Source organism: Phalaenopsis equestris, unplaced genomic scaffold (assembly GCF_001263595.1).
Source record: "Phalaenopsis equestris unplaced genomic scaffold, ASM126359v1 Scaffold000301, whole genome shotgun sequence".
NCBI lineage: Eukaryota > Viridiplantae > Streptophyta > Magnoliopsida > Asparagales > Orchidaceae > Phalaenopsis > Phalaenopsis equestris.
The window spans coordinates 2397597-2425411 of NW_018164743.1; the positions used below are offsets into that span (position 1 = coordinate 2397597).

A 27815-nucleotide genomic window follows, 5' to 3' on the forward strand; every position below is an offset into this window, starting at 1 on the left:
GATGAAATCGTTGGCGCAAATGTGGGATTACGAGGATCCCGACATTTGAATTTTATTCTATAACAAAAAAGATAGTTTTTTCTCTTGGATTCGTAAGGGAGGACACAAAACACCTAATCCTATGGGGATTCCTATAAGAACACAGAACCCTAACCTAATTCCTCTAACATCCATACATAGGAGGCCTCTAGGATCCCGACATTTGAAGCTCCTTTAACTTTCTCTTCCAGGTCCAAGTCCTAAGTCTTCTTTTTCATGAAGAGAGTGAGAGTTTATTTATAGATTTTGTGATCGTCATCCTCTGTAAATATCATATGAATTCAGACCACTGCATCAGGCTGCCTAGAGCTATCCTTTTGACTAAATTATGTTTTATTAACATGAGTGTCTTAATGATATCATAAACAATTGATTATGAGCCGATTCGACGAGCCACTCAATTTGACTATAAGTCTCTCAGATTTATAGTTCATTTGAACATTCAATTCTCATAAAAAATCTCAAATTATGCTTAAACGATTTGATGTGGGTCTCATCAAACTCAAATCAAATTAATTTTTGACTTCATTGGGCTTTCTTTATCGAGAGGGCCAGTTTAACTATAAACTTATTGAAATAGAGGCCCTCAATGGTCTTTAATTTGAACATGAAATAATTAATATTTTAAATATTTTACTATTTATACATGAATTAAATAATTTTTTGAATACCTATTTAAAAAAAAAAAGGGGAATTATGTGGTTTGTCCATGAAAACAACACGGCAGTGTCTGAAATTGTTGCATTCGCGTCCAAATCTTGTAACTCTCACGCGACCTCGCCCAGAAAGTTAATAAGACCCCAATCTTCTTCTCCAAAGCTACAAACCCTACAAATTCACTTTCACCGAACCCTAATTCCACTAAATCCCGCGCCTTCCTTCCTCAGCCATGCCGAAGAACAAAGGAAAAGGAGGTAAGAATCGCAAGAGGGGAAAGAACGAGGCCGACGACGAGAAACGCGAGCTTGTATTCAAGGAGGACGGCCAGGAGTATGCTCAGGTCCTTCGCATGCTCGGCAACGGGCGGTGCGAAACCATGTGCATCGATGGAACCAAGCGTCTCTGCCATATTCGAGGCAAGATGCACAAGAAGGTATGGATCGCTGCCGGCGACATCGTTCTTGTCGGTCTCCGTGATTACCAAGACGATAAGGCTGATGTAATTCTCAAATACATGCCTGATGAGGCCCGTCTTCTGAAGGCCTACGGTGAGCTCCCTGAGAGCACTCGTCTTAACGAGGGCATCGCAGGCGGTCTTGATGAGGAGGACGAGGGGGCTGGTGATGACTACATCGAGTTTGAAGACGAGGATATCGATAAGATCTAGGGCTGCGCTGATTGCGATATGGCAAGTTTTTCTGGTTGAAAATTTCTCTTGCTATCTCCTTGATAATAATTAAATTTTAGGGATTTTTGTTTTTTTTTTCTTGTTTTTCCCTCTGGCAAGGCTCTCTGATAATCAGGATTCGGAAATTTGGTGCTTTGATCAAGTTTCAAACTTGGGTTTCAAACTTGGGTAGAGCTGCCATACTTATGCTGCTGATGCTTATATTTCCATTTAATGTATCGTATGGATATTGTCCTTCAGTTTGTATTTTGTACTGTTATACTGAATTGACAACTGTTTGATTGGCTCATGTTAACTCTACTTTGTTTATATGTTGTTGTATATATTTCCGTGTGTTAATTCATAACGCTGATATGCTTGCAAGACTGTTCTTTTATTTCTTCTTAAATGTATGAATGCTTATATTTGCTGTAAGGTGAGGAAAGTTTGAGCTTTGTTTTTAGAACTCTGGAAATGTTTATGTTAATATTTACTGAGATTGGTGTTTGCATCACCAAAACTACTTTTTAAGTCAGTATTTTATCGTTTCTAATTTTTTACTAAGTGAGGCTGGACTTTATACGGGGCATGCAGTAATTGGAGTCCTGATGCTTTTGCATCATCACTCCTGATGCAATTATTTCTCGTTTAGCAGGGCTTATCTGTCTCCCTTTTCCTCTTAACCTTTTGGGTGGTGTTTGGCTGCATCTTCGATTTACGTTAAAAGTTTCATTCAAAAGAGAAAGCAGAATAAATCCGCCTAGCAATTGGATTTACTGCATCATAAAACATACGAAACTCCGAGGAAAAAAAAAAAAATGGAACGCTAGAAAATTCAATTTAACGGAGCATTATATTTGATTTCCATTTTTTTTAATGTTTGGTTGGATGTAAGCTATTTCCATGGCCAAGTCCTATTAATAGCATGCTATCAAACACTGCTTTTAGTTTCCTCAGTGGCAGAGACTACTTTAGATGAACTTCTTGTTCACTGAACTACTACTTGGTGCTTCCATATGTTGAATGAGGCATTTTTACTTTTCTTACCCTTTTCTTCCTTTTTCTTGCATCATTTTAGCATCTTTATCTCAGCATCACCTTTTAAGCTGCTGTTTTAACTCTGGCGTGTACTGTGAATAGTTCTTGTGACCAGGCTTTACATTCACTGAAGAGAGGCAAAGAGAGGCAAAGAGAGGGAGACAGGCATCAATCAATGGTTTTTAGAGTTTTTTAGTAGAGTTCTTCATCCACTTTTTAAGTTGTTTTCTACACTGGTTTGCGCTTTGAATGTTTTTTATGATCAAGCTTTTAGGAAGCGAATATTACACCACAAACCAGTGTAGAAAACATTACAGCCCGAAATTCTTATCTGCCGGTTAGTGGTATTTGGTGGTATTGTAGTTGTATTTTACCACAATATCATAGCAATATCATCAAATTCCTCACTTGTCTACGCTTATCTTATGAGCACGTAATATTTTTTCAAGAGGCGCGGATCTTGGTTGACTGACTGCTGCAACATTGTTTGTGTAAGCACTTTTCCCAGTTACAAGTAACAATGTCTTAGATTTGTGTTCATGAGTTGGATTGAGGAAGTGATTATGGTTGAAAGATCTGTTTGAAGAATCATTGATGATACTATTTTTTTTTATTCAGTTTTTTTTATTATGTTGTTTTCTTGATATTGCTGTATTGTTAGACTCTTATCTGTGAACTTTTGTTGTGTAGCTTTTTGCACTAACTGGGCTTAGGGCTGTCAAAAAAAAAAAAAAGCTTTTCAAGCTTTTCATTTGGGTTGATTCATTTGGGTTGATTCAGCCTGTGTTCGACTTGCTAAGTAGCTCGTATTTTGATTTTTTGTTAAACAAATGAACCAAACATAGCTCAATTTATAAACCAGCCGAACATAAGTAAAGTTTTATTTTATCATGTGCAGCTCATTTTGCCGAGAGCAAATTAAATAATTAAATAAATAATATATTCATATTGATTTTTATGTTGTATTAAAAAATATTAAATTTTATAGTTTTTAAGTTTTACGAGCTAATTTTGAGCCGAGCACGATCTAAATTAAAGAAATATATTTGAATTGTGTCAAACACGAATATGGTATACACAAATCACTTCAAACATGAGTCTATTTCAAAGGAAAGAAGAAATCGAACGAGCCAACGCGAGTAAGTGCTGGGCTCATTTAAGCTTTTGGATCGTTTACATCAATAATCAAGCTATCAGAATGCCTCAAACAAGATTTCGAAGTTTCATTTTGTTTAATGCTGCTGCTTAAGGTCATGTCGGCCCCTACCGCTTGAAATTAGCAGATTTTTTATTTTTTTATTTTACTTTCTTAAAAAATTGATTGCCTACCAAACTGGTATGTTTGTTATGTTATATGTGTGCTAAATGTTGATTCGGCAATAAATGCTAGGACTATGTTAGAATTTCATTTATTGTTTTGCGGTATTTACATCCATGCCACCTAATTTTTCATGTATTTATATAACTAACATTTAGAAATTTGGGTTGTCAAAACGGCTCGTTGTTCGCGAACAGCTCGTGTTCAGCTTGTTAAGAATCTTGTGTTTGACTCATTCGCTAAGTTAACGGGTTGAACACCAACTAATATTTGTTCGTTCGTGTTCGGCTCGTTATATATATATATATATATATTTGATGAGTAGTATTTTTTAGAAAATTAATCGACTACAAAGCTGCAAAGATTTATAATCAATTAAAAGTATTAATGAAGAAAATAGAATAAAAATTATTAAATTAGATTCAATTGATGTTTTATATCTTGCCCAAATTCTTAACATTTTATGACTACGTGATTAGGGTTGTCAAAACGACTCTTTGTTCGTGAACTACTCATTTTTGACTCGCTAAGCAAAAGAGCCGAACACAAACACATTTTTTGAGCTCGAAATATAAACGAGCCGAACACGAACTGAGCATTATTATATAGTATATGTAGGCTCAGCTCGTGTTCGGTTTGTTTACACCCCTAATTGAAATATATGGTATTATAAACTTTATATTATTATAATATAGATTTCATAAACAGGCAAAATAATGTATTAATTCATTTCTTACATGGTTAGTTTAAATTATACAAATGTTTTTAAGTTAATTAAATCATTGCTCATAAATTTTTCTTAAAAAAATATTTTTGTGATTATTTTTCAGCTGTTTTCTCCTGTTGGTTAAATTAATGTTTAATATTAATAAAAATTAATTAAAATAACTTGTTATATTTTTTATTTTTTTATTTATTGCAAAAACTAGTTATAACAAATCTTTCTGTATGTGTGATGTTCATTGCTAAAATTATTTATTTATTCTTATGGTATTTTTAATGGCCTAGATTTTATTGTGATGGCAAACAATTATGCAATATAAACAATATAAAATGCACCATAGGGCATGGGATTTCATTAGGGTTTATTTTAAGCCAATCTTTCAAAACAAATTAATCTTTAGCCTTCTAATGAATGATTAGTGTATAGTTAGCATGTGATTAAGTGTCTTATCCATAAGGACATACTTAATATAAATTATCATTAACCATTAAATGATGCAAGCATATGTAGAGTTTATGAATTACTAATTAAAATCAATCGCAAAGAATAATAATTAAAGAAATATTTATTGGCAAATCAACATTAGCACATCTATAATCTAACTACGTAATTTTTATTCTTAATTTTTAAAGCAATTTAACCTTTTTTTATTGAGTTTATTATATGATATTTTAAGTTATAAGCTTATTTTATTCTTAGTATTAGATTTAGGTTTGAGATTTATGGTCTGTTTGGGGCAGCTGCTGGTTATTGAATAATTTGCTGATTCACTGATTAAAAATAATATACTGATAAGCTAGGTGCGGTGGCTATTACAAATTTTATTTTTTTGGAAAAGTCAGACCGCTGCTAGAAAGCTGTCACTAAACTTAGATAGGTGCAATGTGAAAACACTGTTTTCAGCGTTTTGAAAACGCTTAAGCTGTCAAAACGCATTTTACCCAAATAGACCAGGTGCGTTTTCAAAACGTTACCGCACCAAATAAGCTGCCCCAAACGGAGCCTTAGTCTGTGATAATAAGTTTCACCTTATAATTAGAATATAGGATGGTTGCCCTTTATTGGTTATTATTAGTTCTCTTTTCGAATCAAATTTGAAAATATTTTTATGATAAAATACATGCCGTAAATTTTAGAAAAACTAGTAAACTTAAAATAAAACAAATAATCAAAATATTAAAGGTAAATATAAAATGGCTTTGAGCACTTTGAAAGATTCTCAAATATCAAAAAATCATACTTTTTTTTTTCCTTTACGTTTCAAATTATTAGGGACACATTTGGGGCAGCATATAAGTGCAGGGACGTTTTTGAAAACACTGCAGCAACGTTTAGTTTGTGTGTTTTGTCTGATTATCCAAAAATGCGGTTTCATTTTTATACTAAACGTAGGTCGCGGGTCGAACCCCGCGGTCAGCCCGTGAGCCGCATTTCAGGATAAGCTGTTTATTCTGAAACACACAAGCTGCCCCAAACACACCCTAGGTCATATCCTTGAAACAAATTTTGAAAATATACAAATATTTGACATGACATTACTAAAGTGTATTTTTAAGGAATAGTATCTCTCTCTGAGGATGCAATCAATCAAAAGAAATTGCCCTTATAACAAATCTATGCAACATAATAAAACAAATTATATTCAATTCAATAATATTAGATAAAAAGAAAATTGAATTTAATTATTTCTTTCACTCAGCTATAAAAATTATTTCGTAAAATTATATTTGCATTTATTGTTTAAAATTGTACTAAGAATGTTCTTCCTATTTTTGGTATAATATAAATGAACCGCTACATAAAATTTGTCCAACAAAATGTCTCCACAATACATATTACAATACAAAAATTCCTTCGAAGAGTAACTTTATCACACAAATTTTTTGTATTTACATATTTATCATCTAAATTTTAATTTTCATAATTATCACTTAATTATTTTCTTAGTACATAAAAATATCATTTTTATTACCTTCTAAGATTTTATTTCTACATATATCTTCGAATGAACGTGAATGCCTAGTAAGTGCCCAGTATTTCTACAGTGCCTGTGCACTTGCTAATGGCGGAGAAAGGGGGCAAGGGCGATCCTCAACCCAAGGGAAAGATTCTGAAGAAATCGGTAGTGGCAAAGCCAGGTAGATGTCCTCTTATTTCCCTAATTTTCTTTGAGAAAATGTGGTTTGGTCAGGAGATGCTCGGCTGTGGCGGTTGCGGCGGCCTCAAGGTTTATTTTTAAGCCGATAGTTAGGGTTTTGGGTTTTGGTTGAGAGGAGAAATTTAATTTTAATTGTTTATTGTTGAGTTGTCTTCCGCGGCGTTTGGTTTTGAAATATTTATCTGGGTTTTTTATATCCTTTTGCTTTACTATCTCATCATGCGATTTCATGGAGGTATGCTGCTAAGGTTGAAGAATAGTAGCGAGGCATTGCCTGATCATGGCATTTAATTTCGACTGATTTTCTTAAACATCATTGCAACTTCTTTTTCATAGTTGGCGATTTACATAATAATCAGGTAGGCTTTTGGCTTTGGCTTTGGGGATATTAAAATTATGGAGGATTCACATATCTAACACCTAAAATTCAATTTTTACATATATAGACCACCTTACATATGCATGAAAAAATGTATTTCACTTTTTAGAAGTTAAAATAGTGGTATTATTTATATGATGTGATATATTTGGGCCGTGTAAATGTAAAAAAGTAATGTTTGAATGCTAGATATGTAAATACATAGAAATTTTTATGTATGTAAATGCCCCTAAAATTATATTTTTTAAGGAATAAATGAAGAGCTAATTTATAATTGCATGCAACCATGCAAGTAAGGGTTTGGTAAATCAAGCATAAAAAGTGGATTTTGTAAGTTCTGAGGTTGTGAAACACTCTAAAATTGTTTTAGATGTCAATAATAACAATAAGTTGAATTAAATTTTGACAACTCATTGGCCTTCTTTTATTGGTTTAGGCAGAATTTGATCTAATGATCTTGGCATAACTTCAAAGATTTGTTCTGATTGTACTACCCAGCACACTTCTGTTGGCCTTAAAGTTAGAGAATTGATGCATTGAATTTGTTCTTTTAGGTGATTAATTAAGAAGCCTAGTTAATTATATGAAGCACTTTGATTCATGTAGGATCAGGTTTTAATTGAGGCAATTGAAGATTGTATTTTAATTAATTATGCAAATGGACTTGAATTTGTCTAATTGATATAAATTCATCATCTTTGTGACTTCATAATGATTAGCCATATCCATTTATTTGTTGTTGGTTTTGTGAATCCTTGTTTGTCATTTATTCATGTTGACCGCTTCTTGAATTGTTAAACCTATTATTCATAAATCATAGCTAAAAACTTCTATTCATGTTACTTGAGCTCTATCTTTTCATTTCTATCATATGACAATTATTAATCAACTGTCTGGTGAGTGCATTTTCTTTTTTTGATTGTGCATGTTTTTTGCCATATCTTTTTTCAACTATATCATCTTTCATAGAGGTTACTTCGAATATTCCTCTGATACAATCCTTCTTTATTTTCTTATATATTTATCTTAACATTTGCTACCTTTGATTGAACCATAAATAAAATTTTCCAACCCAGTACTCGGATCTTTACAACAAAGTTGGTATTAATTGTAGTTTAATAATATTTAACTTGAAATATTCATGATATCCTTTTATTGTATGATGCATCTCAGCTTTTTTTCATTTTTTGTTCGGGGAATTTGCATACTTATCGTTATATTTACATACGCTGTTACAAAACTCTAATTAAACCACCAACATTTATACATCGTTTCAACAAGGGATATGTATCAAGAGGTCTAACAAAGAAAACGTAATGTGCCATATCTGACTAGAAATAACATAGAAGATTTACAAGAGATGCATTGTTTGAATAAATTAATAGAAGCTATATTGCATAAGGATTCTCTAATTAGTCTGGTAAACTTTCGTAAGCATATTGTTAAATTCAAATTTATCAAACATTTAAAAAATAGAAAGTGTGCCAAATGAATAAAAACAATCCACATGAACTCCTCAGTTACCAGAGGACAGTGACTATTCCCTAAATGTGGTACTATATTGCTGTTAAAGGATTTTCTGTAGGTTTTTGTTACAAACTATTGTTTTATTTCTTACAATGTTAGACAATATACTAGAAGCAATTCCATGTGAATCTATCCTCTGACAGAATGCCTTTCTGAAACCAATGAAGTAGGTACACCTATACCATCAATAGTTCCAACGGTATCTTTACAGAGATTATGAAATTATGTGTTTTGTCAAAAGTTAGAAGATCATATTACATGAATATGTGGATTATAATACTTTTGGAGTGGCTAAAATTGGTCGTTATTGTGGAGGTGATTATGACATGCAATATCACCCGGGATAACATTGCAAAATTATTCTCGAATGAAATGATAGCCTTAAGTTTCGATTTTCAGTCTGAATAGTTTCTAAGGACTGTTAAAAGTGTTCATATAGTTGGCAATAACTATGAGCATGTACAACCATTCTCGGAAATATTCAAAGGCGCTCACCGGTAGGCATATTTTGTGGAAAGTGAGATCTTGATTGTCATGGATATCTAAAAGATGTGTACACGCAACTAGTGGTAGTTTGAAGCAATTTTATCTCATAGTTGAATGCATAACTAGAACTTTAGCTATGTGGATGCGGGAGCGTCGGTTCCGCATTTTTGTGGGATCACGAGAAGACCATGATCATGTACTGTAGGGGAGCTTCCAGAGCCGCCCGTTTTTTTTTCTATTTCAGCTTTTTCTTTCTTTTTTATTTATTTCATAATTCTCTTTTTTTAATTAGGTTATTTTCCTATTAAAGGCCTATTTATAGGTGGTATTTTGCTAATTTTAAGGAGAACTTTTGTTTTTGTGTGTTTTGGAGGTTATAATATCTAAATTCTTTTTTAAGAGTGCTATAGCCTATTCTTTTTGCAAGTGTTTTGTTTGTATCTTGTTCAGGAACATATGGTGGAACCTCATTGGCTCCCGTACTTCATCATTTTGTCGTTCAAACACTGTTTTCAGTCTAGACAGTGGCCAAACTCCACCAATTTATTGTCCAACAATAGATTTCACCCCTATCCCCTTTTGAACGTCTTGTTCGTATGATTCCGCAATTACCTCTCCGTAAAACCTACTTCCTAAATACCTTATAGGAGCCATAGAACATTGTCATTTAGTATCAGAGCTTGAAAAATCCTAACTTGATAGGGATTTATCTTTCCTATGCATAAATCTAAAATCTACATAACCTAAATCATGAACCAACTCAATGCCCAAGTCATTCTTATTATAATTCCTTGCTCTAACCTAAAAATTCAAAATCTAACCTTTTTACATACACAAAAGATTCACTCTGATACCTATCACTAAAACTCTAAGCCTCGACCAACTTTTGATCTACAATCCTATACTCGTTGAAAACTTGATCGAGAGAAAATGACACAATGCCACCTAGGATGAACTTGCAAAGAAGTGCCCAAGAGCTTATGATGAAAGATATGCAAAGAAAAATCCTCCGACTACAAAAAAAAAATCAGCTTTTGAGAGGAGACAATCTAGAGAGGTCATCCATAGCCCCAATAATGACTTACCGGATCGAGAGGAGGAATTGAATCTTTTCTATCAAGAAGTTTCTAAGAATGAAGAACCAATACCTCAACAATTCAACATGGAATATCAGAGAAGTCAAGATTTTTGAGTGAAGATTGATTGATCGGATTTTGACGGTTACATGGATTCGAACAAGTTCATCAAATAACTCAAAAATGTAAAACAAGCTTTTGAGTATAATGACATTTCACCTAACAAAAGTGTCTAGTTAACTGTTGTCAAGTTAAGAATGCTTTCTTATGGTGGGTGAACTTGAAACATCTTTGACAACAAGAAAGGGAAAAATAAAATCACTATTTGGTCCATGATGAAATGAGAGATTCACTGTAAGTACCTACCGACACATTATAGACATGATGCATTTTTGAGAATCTATCAGCTATAATAGAAAGATCTCTCAGTAGAAGAATACACAACTGAGTTTGAGCAGCTTACGTTAAAGTGCGAACTTGTGAAGCTTGATGAGATTATCATAACTTCAATAACTGGAAGATTCAGATCGTTCATTGGTAATGTGGTAGAGTTGGAATCCTTGTGGAAGTTACAGGATGTTCAGACCGTGACTCTGAATGAAAGTGACAACACAACAATATCAGGTCCATATCACCCTTCAAATAATGTTCGGTTGAACATCAAGAGTATACCCATTGGAGCACACTCAAGCTGGCCCCTTCTGAAAAAAATCAGTTCAGAATTCGAGAGAAATGGTAAGCACTCTCAAATGTCGTCCCAAAGAAGTGTTTCAAGTGCTATGGTTTTGGGCACATTCCATTTGATTTCCTAAATAGGAGAGAGATTTTTTTTCACTAAGCTTGGATTAGTTGAAGAACTGGACAACGACATATGAGAAAATGAAGATGTCAGAAAGGAGTATCAACCGGCAAGAGAGAGATGCTAGTGATTTAATTGGTCCTTTCATATGGACAAAATGCTGCAAAGTATTGACGAATCAAGTAAGTATATGTGTCATCCAAGTAATATATGAAACAGAGTCTGTGTATCGATCCCATAAGGAGCAAGTGAATTTTCAAAGTGTGAAAATTTCTAGCCTATTAGTTTCTAGTCTAGCTTGAAACTTCAATTGTTGGTGACTTGTTGAAAGTTTCTAACTTAATTTTTTGAAAATGAAAATTCTAATTTAAATTGTTAGAGGTTAATATATCAAGTGAAATATCCCGGTTCGGATCCTAAAAATTTAGGGTTGACACAGTGATACTTAAGAACAAAATTCTTCCCTTGAAATGTGCATGTTGTATTACTATAACAAAAGGATCACAAAAAAAAAGGGAACCAAGCCCTTACTAAATATGAGCTCGGTCAAAATCAAGAGAAAAAAAAAGGAAATTTGAATTATAAACATTCCTAACAAAAATGCTACCATATATAGCATTTTGAGCACAAATATGAGCAACTATATTTTGTCTTCTATCTTTGTGTTGGAAAAGAACCTGTTTGAAGGAGGTCAAAAAAGAGAGGTCTTCAATGTCAAGCAAGTGTATCCACCGAGTACCGGTTGTTATAGCATGTTGAAGCTAGGTGATGGTGTTCATGTTGTCACTTCCAATAATAATTTCCCTGACTTCATACATCCAAGGCTTTAAATGGCGCTTGATAGATAGGACCGCTTGGAGTTCAACATGAGCACTGTTCACATGAGCGCTGTTCCAATGTTCAATAGGATGAACGATGGCCAAAATCATGTTACCTTTCTCATTTCTAATAACAATGCCAATGCCACCAGCATAATTTGGGGTTTACCACAAAGAGGCATGCGACAGTCGAACTGACTGGTTGGTGCCCCATTGCTTCGAAAAATGGAAATTCAGAGTGGAGAATAGCGCTTCCAAAGTTGATGAAGCAAGGACTGTTGGAGCACCGAAGGAGGTTTCCGGTGCTTTTTAGCATTTATGGCTTGCCATCATTGGTAAACAGCTTTGCCAAAAAAGAAGAATAAGACCGCAATTATCTTTTTGTGCTTCCGTGGCCCCAAAGTAAGCTCCTGCAGGCTATCGAATCCAGGAGTAAAATAACCCCAATGCTGCAGTTTGAGTTGGATATCCTGTAGGACTTTGCATGGAGCAAGAATATGTCGTTCTTCTTCATCTTGCATTGCATCCCCACAGGCTTTCTTGTCCTCAGCCAAACCGCTCTTAAACAGCCAATTCTTGGTAGGAATGGCGTCCAGAGTGAGCTGCCACCAAAAGAAATTTTCACGGGGGTGTATTTTGTGTTTCTTGAGCCATAAAAATCTTCTGTGCTGATCACCAATAGTAGCCTCGTGTGCAGGAGCTCGATTTGATCATTGAGATGTCGGTTATATATTTGGATTTGAGAGATGCACTGAAATAGAGCTTCCCCAAAGTATAGTTGAAGTTTCTAAAGGTCCTATGTGCCGTTAGAAAGAAGCTGCTCGACCTTCAATTGCTTGGTTCATCCAAGATCCACTTATGGTTCAGAATGCTGATGTTTTTACCATTAACAATTTTCCATCTTACAATAGGCCGCAGGTGTTGCACCCCAACAATGATAATTTTCCAGGTGATAGAATTACCTCTTTTATAAGAATCTTTTCATATGTTATTTCCATATTTCGGTTCCAGCATTTGGTGAAGCAGAGAATCACGATTGGTAGAATAATCGCAAGCAAGTTTGGCCCGAAGCAGTCCTTGCCATCTGGTGGGTGCGTGAAAGCCCAATCCACCCATAGCCTCAGGCTTGCAAAGTTCCGCCCAGGCAACATAGTGTAACCTCCTGGTGTTACCCTCTTTGTTCCATAGAATGTTTCTGCAGGATTTTTTAATGCCTTGAAGAATAGACGTTGGCACCTCAGTGTGAGTAGACATATAACTTGGCATCGATAGTAGAAGAATTGATAGAGGGTTGTTCCACCCGCAAGGGAAAGGTGGCGAAGGTCCCATGTATTTAATTAAAGATTGATCTTCTGGATAAGGCTTTGGAATTTTGACCTATTTAATTTTTTAAGGGAGAGAGGGATTCCCAAGTATTCCATATCATCAACACGCCTGAAGTGAAGAAAGTTGGTAACTTTTTTTTTTTCCCGGGGTTCGTGAGCTTACTAGCAGATTTGTTGCAGTTAATTTTTTTCCCTGTCCTTTGCTGCAGTCTTGAAGGATCCTATAAATTAACTTGGCAAGTCTCAAATTAGCATCAGAAAATATCAATATGTCATTAGCATAGAGGAGGTGAGATAAACGAGGGCAATAAAAAACCTAGGATAATCAAACAGTTTAGTTCCCTAAATCTGGTGAAATTCCCAAAGAATGAGTATTTCCTCAAATAATAATACAAAGACTACAACTACAAGCAATATTTCTATTCTTTTAGTTAAAGAACTACCCTAGTTGTTCCACTTCGAATTCTTAACCTCAAAGATAACTTGTTTTAATTCTTGAAATCACCAGATTGAAGGTAAAATAAGATTAAAAGGATAAAATACCACCATAAACATTCAACGAGCAAATGACGTATCTATATAAAAAAATCCTAAATTTTTTTATTCACCAAATATGGAGAAAAAATAGATTTAGTGAGTACTCATGCCTTGAAATGACAAAATGAATGATTTATTTATCAAAGTAAATAAATATACAAAGTTTAAGAATAAAGAACCAGATTACAACCTTACGATGCTAAATTATATTCCTCTTCCACCGATCGTCACTATTTCCCTCAATCTTCTTTCCTTACAGAAATCTCGATCTCTTATCTCTCCCCCTTACAAAATCTCACTAACGACCAAAGTCAAAAATGCGAGAGATCTCTTGTTTATGAAAGATTTGGCCTTTAGTAGCAGCGAGAGACTCCACGATGGCAAAAACCACCTTAGCTCCTATATTTCAGTTTGGTAGAGCTGGGGTTTCTTCTTGGAGTGTCAGAGTGTCACTTGCTCTCTAAAGAAGCATGCTGATTGAGTAGGTGACGTTGTGGCATCAAAAGAATTGGCGCGAAGGTTCTAGGGAAGGGTTCTGAATGGGGCGCCTAGGATCCCCATACCTGGTGCCTTGACGGCAGATACCCAATTACCATCGCTCAAGTGGCTCCTAGGCACCCAACAGAGCCTATGCGCCCATGAGGAGCGCCTAGGCGGTAATCTGCCCTTGGTGGATTGGGTGCTCCATTAGGCTTGTATGTGACCCAGTTTCCTACAAGCTCTCATGATTACATTTATTTGTCGATGTGTCTTTAAAGCTCTCATGATTACATTTATTCTACAATTGTATAAAGAAACTTGAAAAAAATATAAACAGGAACAAATAATAAAGGAAATTGTAAGAAAGTTTATACAATATTTATCACATAAATCACAAATCAAAATCCCCCAAACTCAGACAGTAGTTGTCCTCAAGGAATTTCAAAACATAATATTAGAACTCAATAAAATTAGAGAAGACTATAAATTAAGAATTTTAGTGATTTTTAATAATTCAGTAATTATTTAAATTAAAGTGCGAAGGTATATTCCTACAAATGCAATTCTCATTGCAACTCAAATAGCGTGATATAATTATATTAATATTAGAACTATACAATTCTTAATTTTTTTAAGTGGAGTCAGAATTTCATAAAGTTAATACTTCGCACTTAAATAATGTTGATTATGTTATTTTTAAGTTAACCACAAAATTTCAAGGCTAAGTTTGGAAAGCTAGCTTGTGATCAAGGTGACACAAAGGTTCGACAACCGCAATCTCTTCTTTGCTTGTGAGAGAAGTCTACCCCTTTACACTGCAATCCAGACGATTGCTTCCTGCAACGATCCTATTGGCTTTCTTGCTCATGCAACGATCCAGTCTCCACTGCGAACCTTCCCAGAATGTAGAATGCACTGATACCAATTTGACACAAAACACCGTAAAAATTAGGGAAAATATAATATATTTTATTTCAAACCGAAACAAAACAATCCCAAATAAATAAATATAAGCACCTACAATTCAAAGGTAGTCGATCTCTCCCAAAGCCTACAATTCGAGAGTTAGGAAACCCCTGCTAAACTTTAACTCTAAAACTTGCAAGCCTAATCTTATGCATGATCCTAACCCTAAACATATTAGCCCTATTTATGCTAAACAATAATAAATAACAAAAGACTTAAGTTGCTTTGGTGCACAAATGACTAAATCGTCCTTAGGTACCAGGACAACAGATTTCAAAAACCAAACAAACAAAATTTGTTAGGTAGGGTTGTTCCGCCTCTCGCTTATTTTCTTAGAGAATTATTTCTGCCTTTAAATAAACAAAGAAAGGTACAAGTAACCTTATCAATAAAAGTTATGACAGGAAGAGAGACCTCAAGCTTTTTTTTAAAAAATCTTCATGCATTGTTAAAATAATAATTATTCCATTTCATTTTCATTAACCGAGGAAGTAAAAAAAACTGTGCCATGCTCAAATAGCCTACTGTTTGTTAATTAGTGATGCGATGTTGAGTGAGTTGTGCATCACCTTATGCACTGATAATAAGTATTTTTTTTGGTGCGTGATAGAGAAAAATTAGCAACACAATACTTTTTGGAAAATTTACATAAATACCTTACAATTCTTATACATTTATATATTTAATACCTAAAGTTTGATATTTACATTTATAATATTTTGGTGCTAGAAACATATATGCATGAAAAGGTGTTTTTCACTTTTATAAGTTAGTAATAATGATGTGTTATTTGATTTTAAAGATTTGAGTGTATGTTTGTAAATATGAAATTTTAGGTGTTAGATATATGAATACACAAGAATTGTGTGGTATATATCTATAAATGCCCTTACTTTTTTTTTTTATGTTATGCATCCTTTAATTAGTAACACTTTGCTGATGCTTTGTTTTCATTGGAGACAATTTTTTTTTTTCCATTTTTTGTGATTGTGTTAGCTTGTCTGCGACCAAATATTTTTTATTGAAGGCTAGGTTGTGTGTTATGAATTATAATGTGAATGGCTTGTGAAGTTTTAGAGTTATGATACTATTGCCATCTTAAAGATAATGAATATTCAGTTAATTTGAAATCATTCTAATCGCATGCATCTTCCTTTCCAGTGATTGAACTTCATTACGTGAAAAATAAATGTTCGTAATTGTATCCACTCTAAATCATTTTTTCCATGCAGGAAAACCTAGTAAGGAGAGCCCATCAAATTTATTGGAAATAGATTCCTCTGACTCCGAATATGAAGGTTCGAATAAATTTTCTGCTTTTGGATTCTTCTAACTGATTGATGTCTCGTGAGTATTGGAAAGTAAAAGAAATTAAATAGCTGTAAACTTGGTAAGGTTAGTCCAAATGGGTAATAATTCATACTTCAGGTTTTGTTGATATAAAAAGTCCGAGTGCAGCAAAGGGAGATGACAAAGGATTTTCTGACCTAAAAACTGGTAAGGTATCGTCTGCAGGTCTAAAGTCAAGTGGTAAAACTTCATTTGAGAAATCCTCAGGTAAATTGCTTTTTTTTTTCTTTTTTTTCTCTGATCTACTATTTTAACCATTTATTTCTGCATCACAAGCTTAAGTTTTTATATTTGAATTTTGTAAGATTATACTCAATAAAATAGCCTGCCTGTGGCATTGAACTCCTTTTATATGTCATCAGATGACCAGGGCAAAGGTGGAAAAGCTTTTAAAGCAGGAAAAGGTGGAGGAAAGGGAGGCCTACCCCAAACAAAACCGGCCAAGTCTTCTGTTGTGGACAAGGAATTAAAACTAGAACTTGGTAATTTTTTTCTAAAATCAAGGCTCTTCTGTATCTTTTTACTCCAAGTATATGATTGAGATATGCGGACTTTTGTCCCGAGCATGTGAAAATTAATTTGTAAGTAAGAATTAAGCATTGAATATGAAAAATTTTAATTTTTGATTAAATGCGGGTGTGTAGCAAATTCTTTGCTCTTGTTCTTTGGCGCTTCCTTTTGGCTGCCGTTTTGGCTTCTCTGTTTAGGGTTCTACAGCTCTTTTTTGCTGCATTTCTGTGATTTTTTTCTTGTTTCTCCCTTTGTTGCTTGTTTGGCTTTTTGTGCTACTGGATGTTCAAGATTGTTCAGTTTTTTGCTTTTTAAATTGGCTGAGATTCATTTTGGTTTGTTGCTTTGATGTTTCTTTGGAAGGTCTTTTGTTCTGTTGTTATTCGATGAGGATTATAAGTTTGATATTTGAGGCATGCAAAGAAGGCCATTTATGGTTTATAAATTTTCCTTTGGATTCCCAAATCCTTCTTCTAGGATTCAATTAGTTGATCTAGTGTGAGGCTTGAAATTTTAGGAAAGGCTATCTACCTCTACAATGATGAGCCTGCTTTTTGTCTTGTATTTCCTATAAATCATTTTTTTCTAATGGTTGAATATGATAATTTATTAAAATTCCATAATATTTTTTTCTTTCTTTTAGCATAAAGTTTCATTTTTTTAAGTGGCTTTCATTGTTGATAATTTCATTATCATTAATTTTTAATCAAAGGTCATAAATATTTTCTGATTTAGGGTACGTTTGGGGCGGCTACTATTTTTCCAAGAAGCAACTGTAAAGTTTTTTTTTCCAAGAAGCAACTGTAAAACTGTTATAAAACTGCTGATGGAGAAGCAGGAGTCTGTTTGGAGATATGTTGTGCTGCAACTATTTTTAATGAGAAAGACTGTTTTACTCCTATAAATGTAATATATTTGAATAATTTTGGTTTTTAGAATAATTACAACAACATAACAGAAAGAAGTCTTATTACAAAAAAAAACTTTAGTACTATACAAAATTCTCTAATACTCAAAAAACTGAACATTTATTTCATGCATATAACTACAATAATGAGGACAACCAAAATAACTAGCAAGCCTAGAATGACGTTCATTTTCATGTCATGGCGATCAAATCTTCGGGATAATTTCTTCTCCATAACAGCATTTCTCTAGAACTGATTACTGTCCGGAGTGAAGTCATCTGTGTCATCAATCAAATGAAAATAATTACAATCTTCAGGTGTTCTATTTTTGGGACAACATAAAATTTCATCCCGTAGTTGTTTTCCCATCTTGATTGGTATCAACACACTGCATGCCACAATAGCAAGATGAAACTCTCGAAGTACCCGATGCTCTTGAAATCATGTTTCCTGTTGTTATAATACACTATGACTTCAATTGATAAAAAAGTAGATATGCGGAAGAAATATTAAAAAATAAATAGTTTTATTATAAAAATAAAAGTTAGGACATATCAAGAAAGCTACAATACATATTGCTACAAATATTTAGAATATATACATCCACAAATCCAACTTACAGTTGAAATAAGAGTCATCAATAAGAAATCAATAGGTCATCCTACATAAATATAGTTGATGTGTTCACCAAAGCATCAATAATCACTTCTCTTAACTGTATCATCTCTTGCACGTCTTCTTCCTCAGAATTGTTATACTCGGTTGTACTAAAATCCTCATCAAACAATGAATTTCGGCCTAATGTTGGAATTCTTCCTTTGGCATGAAGGTAGGATCTTCATCTAAGATCCTGAAATCGATATAATCTTGGGATGGATGCCTCCATATAAAATTATGAAGGGTTATTGCAACAACTTTCTTCACCTATTATTTGAAAGTGTACGCTGACATATCTTGGAGTATGACTCACTTTTTTCATATATCGAATGCTCTCTCAATGACACTCCGTAATGACGAGCTGTGCGAGCATTGGATGTGATAATGGTGCATGTGGTAACGAGCTGTGATATCTGCTCAGATAAATGTGTTGCCTCGGTCTCTTTTTTTTAACCTTTCTTGGTAGAGGGTGCAGGGCGCTTTGATTGACTAGATTCAACTTGTTCTCTCTCAGCTAGTGAATCTCCTTGGACTTCGTTGGAATGAGCAAATTCGGGCTTATCCAAATTTTGGTTGGAGTTCTGTGTTGTAGCCTAGATATTAGTGCCTGTAGCCCCACAACACTGAGGAACATGGTATCGAGCTTCTCCTCCAGCTCAAAGTCAATGCCAGAAATCTAAATATTTTTGCATTAGACAATACCTATATTGTTGAAATTCGATTTCAAATAAGTCGCAATAAAATGACATTTAAATTAAATATTGTCTGCTTATTTAAATTTTTTTTCACCGCCACTTCTCTGATGCATTAACTATTTTTTTAACAGAGTTCCAATCTAATGTGGTTGCCCCTCTTCAGCTCTTTTCACAATTTCCAATCTTTCTCCAGTTTATCCTATTTATTTTTCAACCGAGTATTGTCATATTATCTACCTATTTTTCCATGAATGTTTGTTATGATATTTTGCCAACCCTCTTTGTTGAAGAGTGTGGACGCTCTATTACCAATATCTATCTCTCTCAAGCAAAAATTATAGAATATGATCATTGTCTCTCTATCCCAATGACAGATATCTTTCGTTCTTTTTGTTTACCCATCTGATATATCATGCAAGGAAAGCACTCGACGTAACAAACAATAAGTTATATAAAATAAAAAATTTCATAAAGAACAAGATATTTGAAGTAGAGTTCAGTGAGATCAATTTATCAGAGAAGGCTTCATCCAACATCACCAATTGTATCATTAAGACTTTAAAACCATGTATTGTTTGTGGCAAATAGTGCGATGTGTGATCTAAGACCAGACAATATCTTTGGCAAATAGTGGGATATACGATCTAAGAACAGATAGTTTTTGTGGTAGTTTCTATGGTAGTATCTGCAACATAGAGGTAGGGATAATTAAATGAATGAAAATTGGTGATTGGTTGAGCCCTTTATTTTTTTTCCATCATTGCACTACATAGCATTTCAAAAACAAAATGCATCACAACCGCACCCCTCGAAACCTTCAATGCAAAACCCAAGTGAACAAATCGATCAATTTGAAGGGCCAAGCATGAAACCGTCACCATCTTAGAAATAGCAAGAACAAACCATCATCACATAATTCATATTTAAATACATATCAAACATTTTCCCAAGATATGTACAAAGATGTCAACATTAATTTCATTTCACCTTCTTTTCTTCAATCTGAAAATGCTTTTTATGCAGACAATTATATGCATTGTTGGTTATTTTCAAAAAAATATTCACCAGAAATTATTTTGAGCTAATACAAATATAAGAGTTTAGGTGTTAGATCAGTCAATAATTTCATTTCAGATTCTCTTCTTCAACCTGAAAATGTTTGTTATAGAGACAATTATGTGCACTGATGGTTGTTTTTAAAATATTTTCATCATAATTTGGGCAAAATAAGATATTCGAATTAGGGGTTATAAGTAGCCAAAATAGCGCCCCAAACACACCCTCATAGCTCAGTGAGATCACTTAATCAAAGAATGCTACATCTAAAATCACCAATTTTATCATTGAGGTTTTAAGATCAAGTTGTATCTGTGGTAATCAGTTGCATGTGTAATCTAAGACCATGTTGTTTTTGTGATAAGTATTAGTTGTCAATTAGAAAATTGATTGTTTGTGACCGAACCATTTGATATTTATTTTCCATTATTTCTCTACATAACATTTCAATTATGAAATGCGTCACATGCCCAAAAATTTCAAATTTACATCGGCTTAAAATAATTTCAGATGGAGATATTTTAAAAACAACCCACAATGCACATAACTGTCTCCATAAAAATAATTTCCAGATTGAAAACGTGAAATAAAATTAATGACTAATCTAACATCTAAACTTTATTATTTGCATTGGCTCACAAGAATTTTTTATAGATATTTTTTAAAAACAACCAATAATGCACATAACTGTCTCAATAAAAAAACATTTTCTAATTGAAGAAGAGGAGGTAGAATGAAATTATGCACTGATCTAACATCTAAAATTTCATATTTGCATTTGCTCTAAACAAGTTCTGATGGATATTTTTTAAAGACAACCATCAGTGCACATAAGTGTCTCCATAGAAAACATTTTCAGATTGAAGATGAGGAGGTAAAATGAAATTTCTGATTGATCTAACAACTAAATTTTCATATTTGCATTGACTCACAATAATTTTTTATGGATATTTTTTAAAAACAACCAGCATGTACATAACTGTCTCCATAAAAAGCATTTTTAGATTGAAAAATATGAGGTGAAATGAAATTACTTATTGATCTAACATCTAAAGTTTCATATTTGCATTTGCTCAGAACAAATTTTGATGGATATTTTTTAAAAACAACCATTAGTGCCCATAATTATCTCCACAAAAAGTATTTTAGATTGAAGAAGAGCATGTGAAATGAAATTACCAGTTGATCTGACATTTGAACTTTCATATTTGCATTGGATGGCAACAATTTCCAATGAATATTTTTAAAAATAGCCCCCAATACACATAACTGTCTCCATAAAAATATTTTTCAGATTGAAAAGGAGTAGGTGAAATAAATGTACTGACTGATCTAACAACTAAACTTTCAGATTTTTGTTTACTCAATAATTTCAGATGGATATATTTTTAAAAAGGCTCACAATGCACATAATTGTCTTTATAAGAAGCTTTTTAAGATTGAAGAAGAGGAAAGTTAAATGACATTATTGGCTGATCTATTATCTGAACTTTCAAATTTGCATTGACTCAAAACAGTTTAAGATGGATATGCTTTAAAAACAACCCGCTGTGCACATAATTGTCTCCATGAAAAATATTTTTCAGATTGAAGTTGTTATGAAATGAAAATACTGACTGATCTAACATCTAAACTTTCATACTTGCGATATTTTCTTAAAAACAACCAACAATGAACATTACTGTCTCCATAAAAAATATTACCAGGTTGAAGAAGAACAGGTAAAATGAATAAACAAACTACTCTAACACCTAAACTTTCAGAATTGCATCGACTCATAACAAATTCAGATGAACACATTTTAAAAACAACCCACAAAGCACATAATTGTCCCCATAAAAATCATTCTCAGATTCAAGAAGAGGTAAACAAAACAACCAATGCATGGGTGGAATGTTACCACCAAAGCAACAAAACAACCAAAGCACTAAAGCAACGGAAATGGACATACCATCTCAACCACTGAAGCATCAAACCATCAACAGGTAATATGAGAAGTGGATAGGGAAGAGAAGGTCCAACGCAAACCATCAAACCACAACAACAGACAATAAAAGGATGTGATATACATAGTCGGCAACAGCTGATGATAACGAGAACAAATAGAGAGGAGAAGGGAAACCGAGAGTTTGTCCTGGAACCGCGGCAAAAAAGAATGGATTGGAGAACCCAAAATGAAATGAGGGTATTTGCGGGGACATAGAAGGGAAATATAGAAAATTGAGAGGGGTGGCATTAACATTATTAATACGGAACAAAGATCAAACTATGGAACGCGCCGGCCTCTCCCTGTCCCAGCTTCCGCCGTTTCGCAAATGATCGGCGCCGAAAAGCAGCGAAAACGACACTCCCACCCCTGACATCATTTTGAAAATGGCAACCAACGACAATGACGCCCCAAATGCACCCTTAAATTTTATCATTATTGCTTATCTGAGTAGCAGGTAGTTGTTTTATGATTAAAAGTTTGTTTTCATGAAATTGTATGTTTGATATATTGTTTGGCCTTATAAATCTTTATTGTATGCTATATTGCATTGAAGACCCAAAACCCTATAAAATATTGGGCATGATGCATGTCGTTTGTTCTTGATTTTGTAACTCTTCTTTGAGAATAGTGTTATTTCTCTATTTTTGGGATTCTTTGGTTCTATAGCTCTTTCTGGAGACATTACTTTGGCCATTTGAATCTTTTTTGCTTGCTAGCTTGCTTTAGAGACCCTATAAAGACGGGGGATGTAGTTTGTTGTTTGTTTTGGATTTTGAAACTCCTTGAGATTATTGCTATTTCACTATTTACTGCCATATAACTCCTATCTTAATGGGACTGTAGCTCTTTTGCTTGATACTTTGCTTTAACCAATTTGTTTTCATTCCTCTAGGATGTTCTATGGTTACCTTTTTTTTGTGCCTGGATGTGTGGTTCATAGTTGTTAGGTGGCTTATTTCTAGGATTGGTTGTTGATCTTCAATTCGATGCATGTATGTATTTATGCTTTTATGATATTTCTTAAGCATGTAAAAATGTATTTACCTCAAAATTTAAGCCAATTAGCTTGCTTAATTATCTGGGAGACATGTGATCCAATTAAAAATCCGAATCCTCATGATTGGACCTAATTTGATTTTGTACTTAATCAGGGGTTGAATTAGTCAATTAGTTATTAAGTAAGGGTTTAAGTTTTTCTTAATTTCATCAAGACTTAGTTATTCATATGATGGTCTAATTAGCTTTAAAGCAATTTGGGACTACTTTTTGTTTTAAATTTTTAATTTTTTTGTTTCATGCTGTTTTATTTATATTTTGATTTAAAATAAAACATGTTTGGTGACGGTAGCTGTTTTTAGAAATACTTAAAACACCTAAATATTATTTTGAGTGTTTTAAAATCATGTTGATTTGTTTATATAAATAAAGAATAAAAACACTTAAAAATATGCTCTAAATAAATGTTATTTTGAAAATAAAAGAAAAAAAGAAATATAGAAACAAGAAATAAAAGTGGTTCTTAACAAGTCCTTCGACCTCATGAGTAATCTTAGGTTTAATTTGGTTGACAAGAATTTTGATTATTCAAATCTGCCTCAATTTGTTATTCTGAAGTTTAGTCATTTCAATTAAGAATATTATTTATTTTTAAATTTAGTTATGGATTCAATATTAATATGAGGCTTAATGAGTTTGATTAATGTGCCAAGTAATACATCAATTTAATTATATTCATTTTTTTAATGAATTTGGGCAATTTATGATTTTCTTAGATCATTTATAAAATATTAAATGAATTGTCAAGGAGGATATTAGGCTTGACAGGTAAGATGCGAAGTGAATTTGACTTGTTCTCTGTTCTTTCTTTGTTTGTTTGGTTGCCTACAATTGTCGATAAAAATCACATCTTAGGTATTTTTGTAACCCATTCCTCTCTTAGTAATCACCTAGCTCTATTACCTTTTTGCTTTTGACAACCCTTAAAACCCTTACTATTCTCTTGTGCCTATTTTTCATTCAATCTTGACTTCATCCATTGACGTGGGGCTAGGGGGATGAATTGACTAGTTCAGTTCTAGTGTTGCTAAGGGAACTGTGTTTAGTTGGTTCAGTTCTACCATTGCTTGGACTGGTCGGTCCAAGGGGGTTGTGTTTACCTCCCAAAGGAGGGGCCTCCCCCTTCTTATCTTCTATTATAAATAGGCATTTGTTTTGTTTAGGGTTAGAGCTTTTGTAAGATTGTCTCAGATTTCTGCCAGGACCGCGTCCATTTTCCTCTTCAAGGGCTGTATTTGATGATTTGAGTGTTGCTTTGGTTGTATCCCTTTCCCAAGATGGTGATTATCTTCTCTAATTTCCACCTCTGCATCCTTCGTGGACGCCATCTATTTTTTCCTGCATCTTGCTGCATCCAGATGCCTGCTCTAGGTTGTTTTCCATGTTGTCAATTGGTTTTTCTCGCATCTTTCTGATTCCTAGAGTCGCTCTAGTCTTCAGCCTCATCGCCAGTTGTTCTTCCACCCTACCACCTTTTTTAGATGCAGCCACCTGATCATAGCTCCCTCTACAGTCATGACACACGCCGCACACCACATCCCCTCTCTAGCTGCTTTCCCACTGTTGTAACTCCACACTGGCCCCTATTTTGTCGCCACCTTCTCTTCACTTGACTTCCTCCCAGTCATAACACCCCATCTCACCCACTGACCTGCTGTCCCAACTGTCCTGCACCTGCAACCAACCTTTACCAACGCTCCCACTGTTTCTGCCAATCTCAGCCTGCCATTCCTCCATGCTATTCAACCAGCATCCATCACTGTTGATCTTACCCTAGGATGTTGTTTGTCATTTATTTTTTGTATTGTGTCGTTGTTTGTTGGTTCAAGTGTAGCTATTATAATCATTTTTGAATTTCAGCAATAATGCTTTCAATTTTCTCAGTTTGGGTTAACTCTGGTATCATTTGATATCACTACTAGCTAACCATATCCTAGGGTTTCCTAGCATCTGTCATAAACTAAAAGTTTTCATTCCTACCATCAAATATCTTTTCAACTTTCACAAATCTCATTCCCTAACCATGCCACCAAGAAGATATATACCCGAGCCTAACAAGGAAGAGATACGGAGAGAGCTCCGTCGCCTTCAATAGAGGCTTATGGAGAGTGATGAGATGTCCCAATGGGAGGTTACCCTCGACCGAGATCTGGAGAGTCAAAGGGGAGAAAGAGAGAAGGATCTGAATCTCTTCCATAAACAGAATTTCTGTGATGAATAAGACATGCCATGCCATTTTGGAATCTAGTACCAGATGAGGCATAGAGAGGGGTATCTAAATCTCTTTTATAGGGAGAATTTCAGAGAAAAGATATCATTTTGATGGCACAAAGACTTTAACATCAAAGTGCATCTGACAGATTTTGAGGGAGGTATGGATCCGGAAGTCTTTGTTGATTGGCTGCAAACTGTTGAACGGATCTTCGAGTATAAGAATGTGTCAGAGAATAAGAGGGTCAAATTAGCTGCTATCAAGTTAAAGAAAGTGCTTCTTTATGTGAGAGAATTTTCAGAGACAGAGGAAATACCTCCCGTCCCATTACCGTCAAAATATGTTTCTGGTGATCCACCACATGCAGGAGAGGGATCTGCCAGTAGAGGAGTTCACAGAGCAATTTGATCAATTGTAGATGAGATGTGATTTGGTCGAGTCAGAGGAGCATAACATAGTCCGTTATCCGGGGGCTTGCAACCAGCTAGTGACAATGTGATGCAGCTACAGTCTTATTCGTTGCTTGGAAAAGTTTAAACTCTAGCCTTTAGTGTAGAAGGACAATAGGGACCAAGCAGATAGCAGTCATCCTTCAAAAATCAACCTTCAATCAAGCAATCACCTATAGCTAGCACGGCCGACAAGCGCACCTCGGGAGGAACTAGCAAGTTCGGATAAGGAGACGACAAGTCAGATCAAAGTCGGAAGAAACAAGAGAAAGGTAGTCCCCCACTACAGTACTGTTCAGGAAGTGTTTCAGATGTCACAACTACGGTCACATAGTCTCCAGCTATCCCATGAGTTGAGTAGTCACCCTCACAAATTAGGGCGCCGTGGAGGAGGTTAGTGAGGAGGAGAATGCGAAGGAACAAGGTGAGGTGTTCCATCTGCCACCAGATGAAGGAGAGACACTTATGGTTCGATAGATCCTACAGGTTGAGGATATGAGGGATCTACGGTGGCTTCACCATAATATCTTCTACACGTTGCACGGTGATCGGTACAGTGTGCAACCTTATCATCGATGAAGGGAGCAATGGGAATGTGGCATCTACTCAGATGGTAGAGAAGTTGGGTCTCATGACTCAGAGACACTCCAAACTCTATTCTCTAATGTGGCTGAAGAAGGAGAATTAAGTCAACATTGGTCGGAGTTGTCTAGTGGTGTTTTTGATTGAGGGCCAACTGTAGGACCAGGTGTGATGCGGCATGATCTCTATAGATGTGTGCTACCTTTTATTGGGAAGGCCGTGACAGTTTGATCAGAGGACTCAACACGACAGATTCAGAAACATATACTCCTTCATCAAGGATGGGAAGTGTATCATTTTACGTCCTTCTACGGAGCCCAAGACCACAAGAGCCCTTACGAGCAAAGCAGCGTCAGTGGGACATGTCTTAGTGACGAGAGAGGATGATAGGACAGAGACACCCACTCTATACATGATAGAGGGTATTTCAGGGTCTCACGATAGACACCGTACCACCAGCGCCACCACCGTGCAGGAAGGTCCAGGTTACTTTCACTGCAGATCAGATTAAACCAAACATGGTTACTTTGGTAATATTTGGCAGCACGTGCTTGGAGTGCGGTCCCAGAAAAACGTATCGATATGGATGGGTGCTCGCAAGTGGAGAAAACTCAGATGCTTTGGGAGGTAGTATAGCCGACAGTGGGATTCAGGTGCTGCTATGATTGAAGACGAGAAACCAGAAGTGTCAACAAATGAGGTTGAAGTTCCCCCAACTCTGGGAGAATAACGTGGGGATAGGGGGTTGAATCGGCTGGTTCAGTTGGCTGTTTTTACCACCCAAGGGAGGGGCCTCCCTCTCCTTACTTATTGGTCATTTGTTTTTTTAGGGTTATAGTTTTTGTGGGCTTGTTTCAGATTTTTGTCAGAACAGCCACTGGTGTCCTTTTTCTCCTTTGAGGGATGTATCTGACGGATTGGGTGGTGCTTTAGCCTTATCCCTCTCACAAGATGGTGATTATCCTCTCCAACTTCCACCTCAGCCATCCTTCCTGGCCGCCATCTTTTTTTTCCTGCATGCATCCAAACCCCCGCTTCAGATGTTTTCCCAGCCGCCAGTGGGTTTTTCCCACATCTTTCTAATTCTCAGTGTCGCTCCAGCTTTCAGCCTTACCACCAGCTGTTCTTTCACCCTACCTCCTTTCCCAGACGCAACCACCTGTCGATAGCTCCCTCTACAGGCATGCTGCATGTCGCAGCCCCCACCTAGCCATTTTCCCACTGTGTAACTCCACCCCGGCCCTTATTCTACCTCCACCCTTTCTTCACCTGACTTTCTCTTAGTCGTAACAACCTATCCCAACCACTGACCTGCTGTCCCAACCGTCCTGCAACTACAACCAACCTCTATCA

General features: G+C 35.1%; 2 protein-coding genes across 3 annotated transcripts in view; both read left to right on the plus strand.

The window, feature by feature from the left end:
- The first annotated feature begins 758 nt into the window (after positions 1-758).
- LOC110025510 (eukaryotic translation initiation factor 1A) lies at positions 759-1682 on the plus strand. The gene has a single exon (XM_020726040.1). It carries the CDS (start codon positions 929-931, stop codon positions 1364-1366), a length of 438 nt encoding a protein of 145 aa, XP_020581699.1. The 5' UTR covers positions 759-928; the 3' UTR covers positions 1367-1682.
- Positions 1683-6451: 4769 nt separating this feature from the next.
- The window catches only part of LOC110025498 (DNA-directed RNA polymerases IV and V subunit 4-like), a 43538-nt gene continuing 22174 nt past the window's right edge, over positions 6452-27815 (plus strand). For both annotated transcript variants that reach the window (XM_020726008.1, XM_020726009.1), the window contains exons 1-4: positions 6452-6584; positions 16230-16295; positions 16426-16554; positions 16710-16829. In XM_020726008.1, coding sequence (XP_020581667.1) covers positions 6509-6584; positions 16230-16295; positions 16426-16554; positions 16710-16829 — 391 coding nt within the window. In that variant the 5' untranslated portion in view covers positions 6452-6508. The remainder of the gene's footprint in view (positions 6585-16229; positions 16296-16425; positions 16555-16709; positions 16830-27815) is intronic.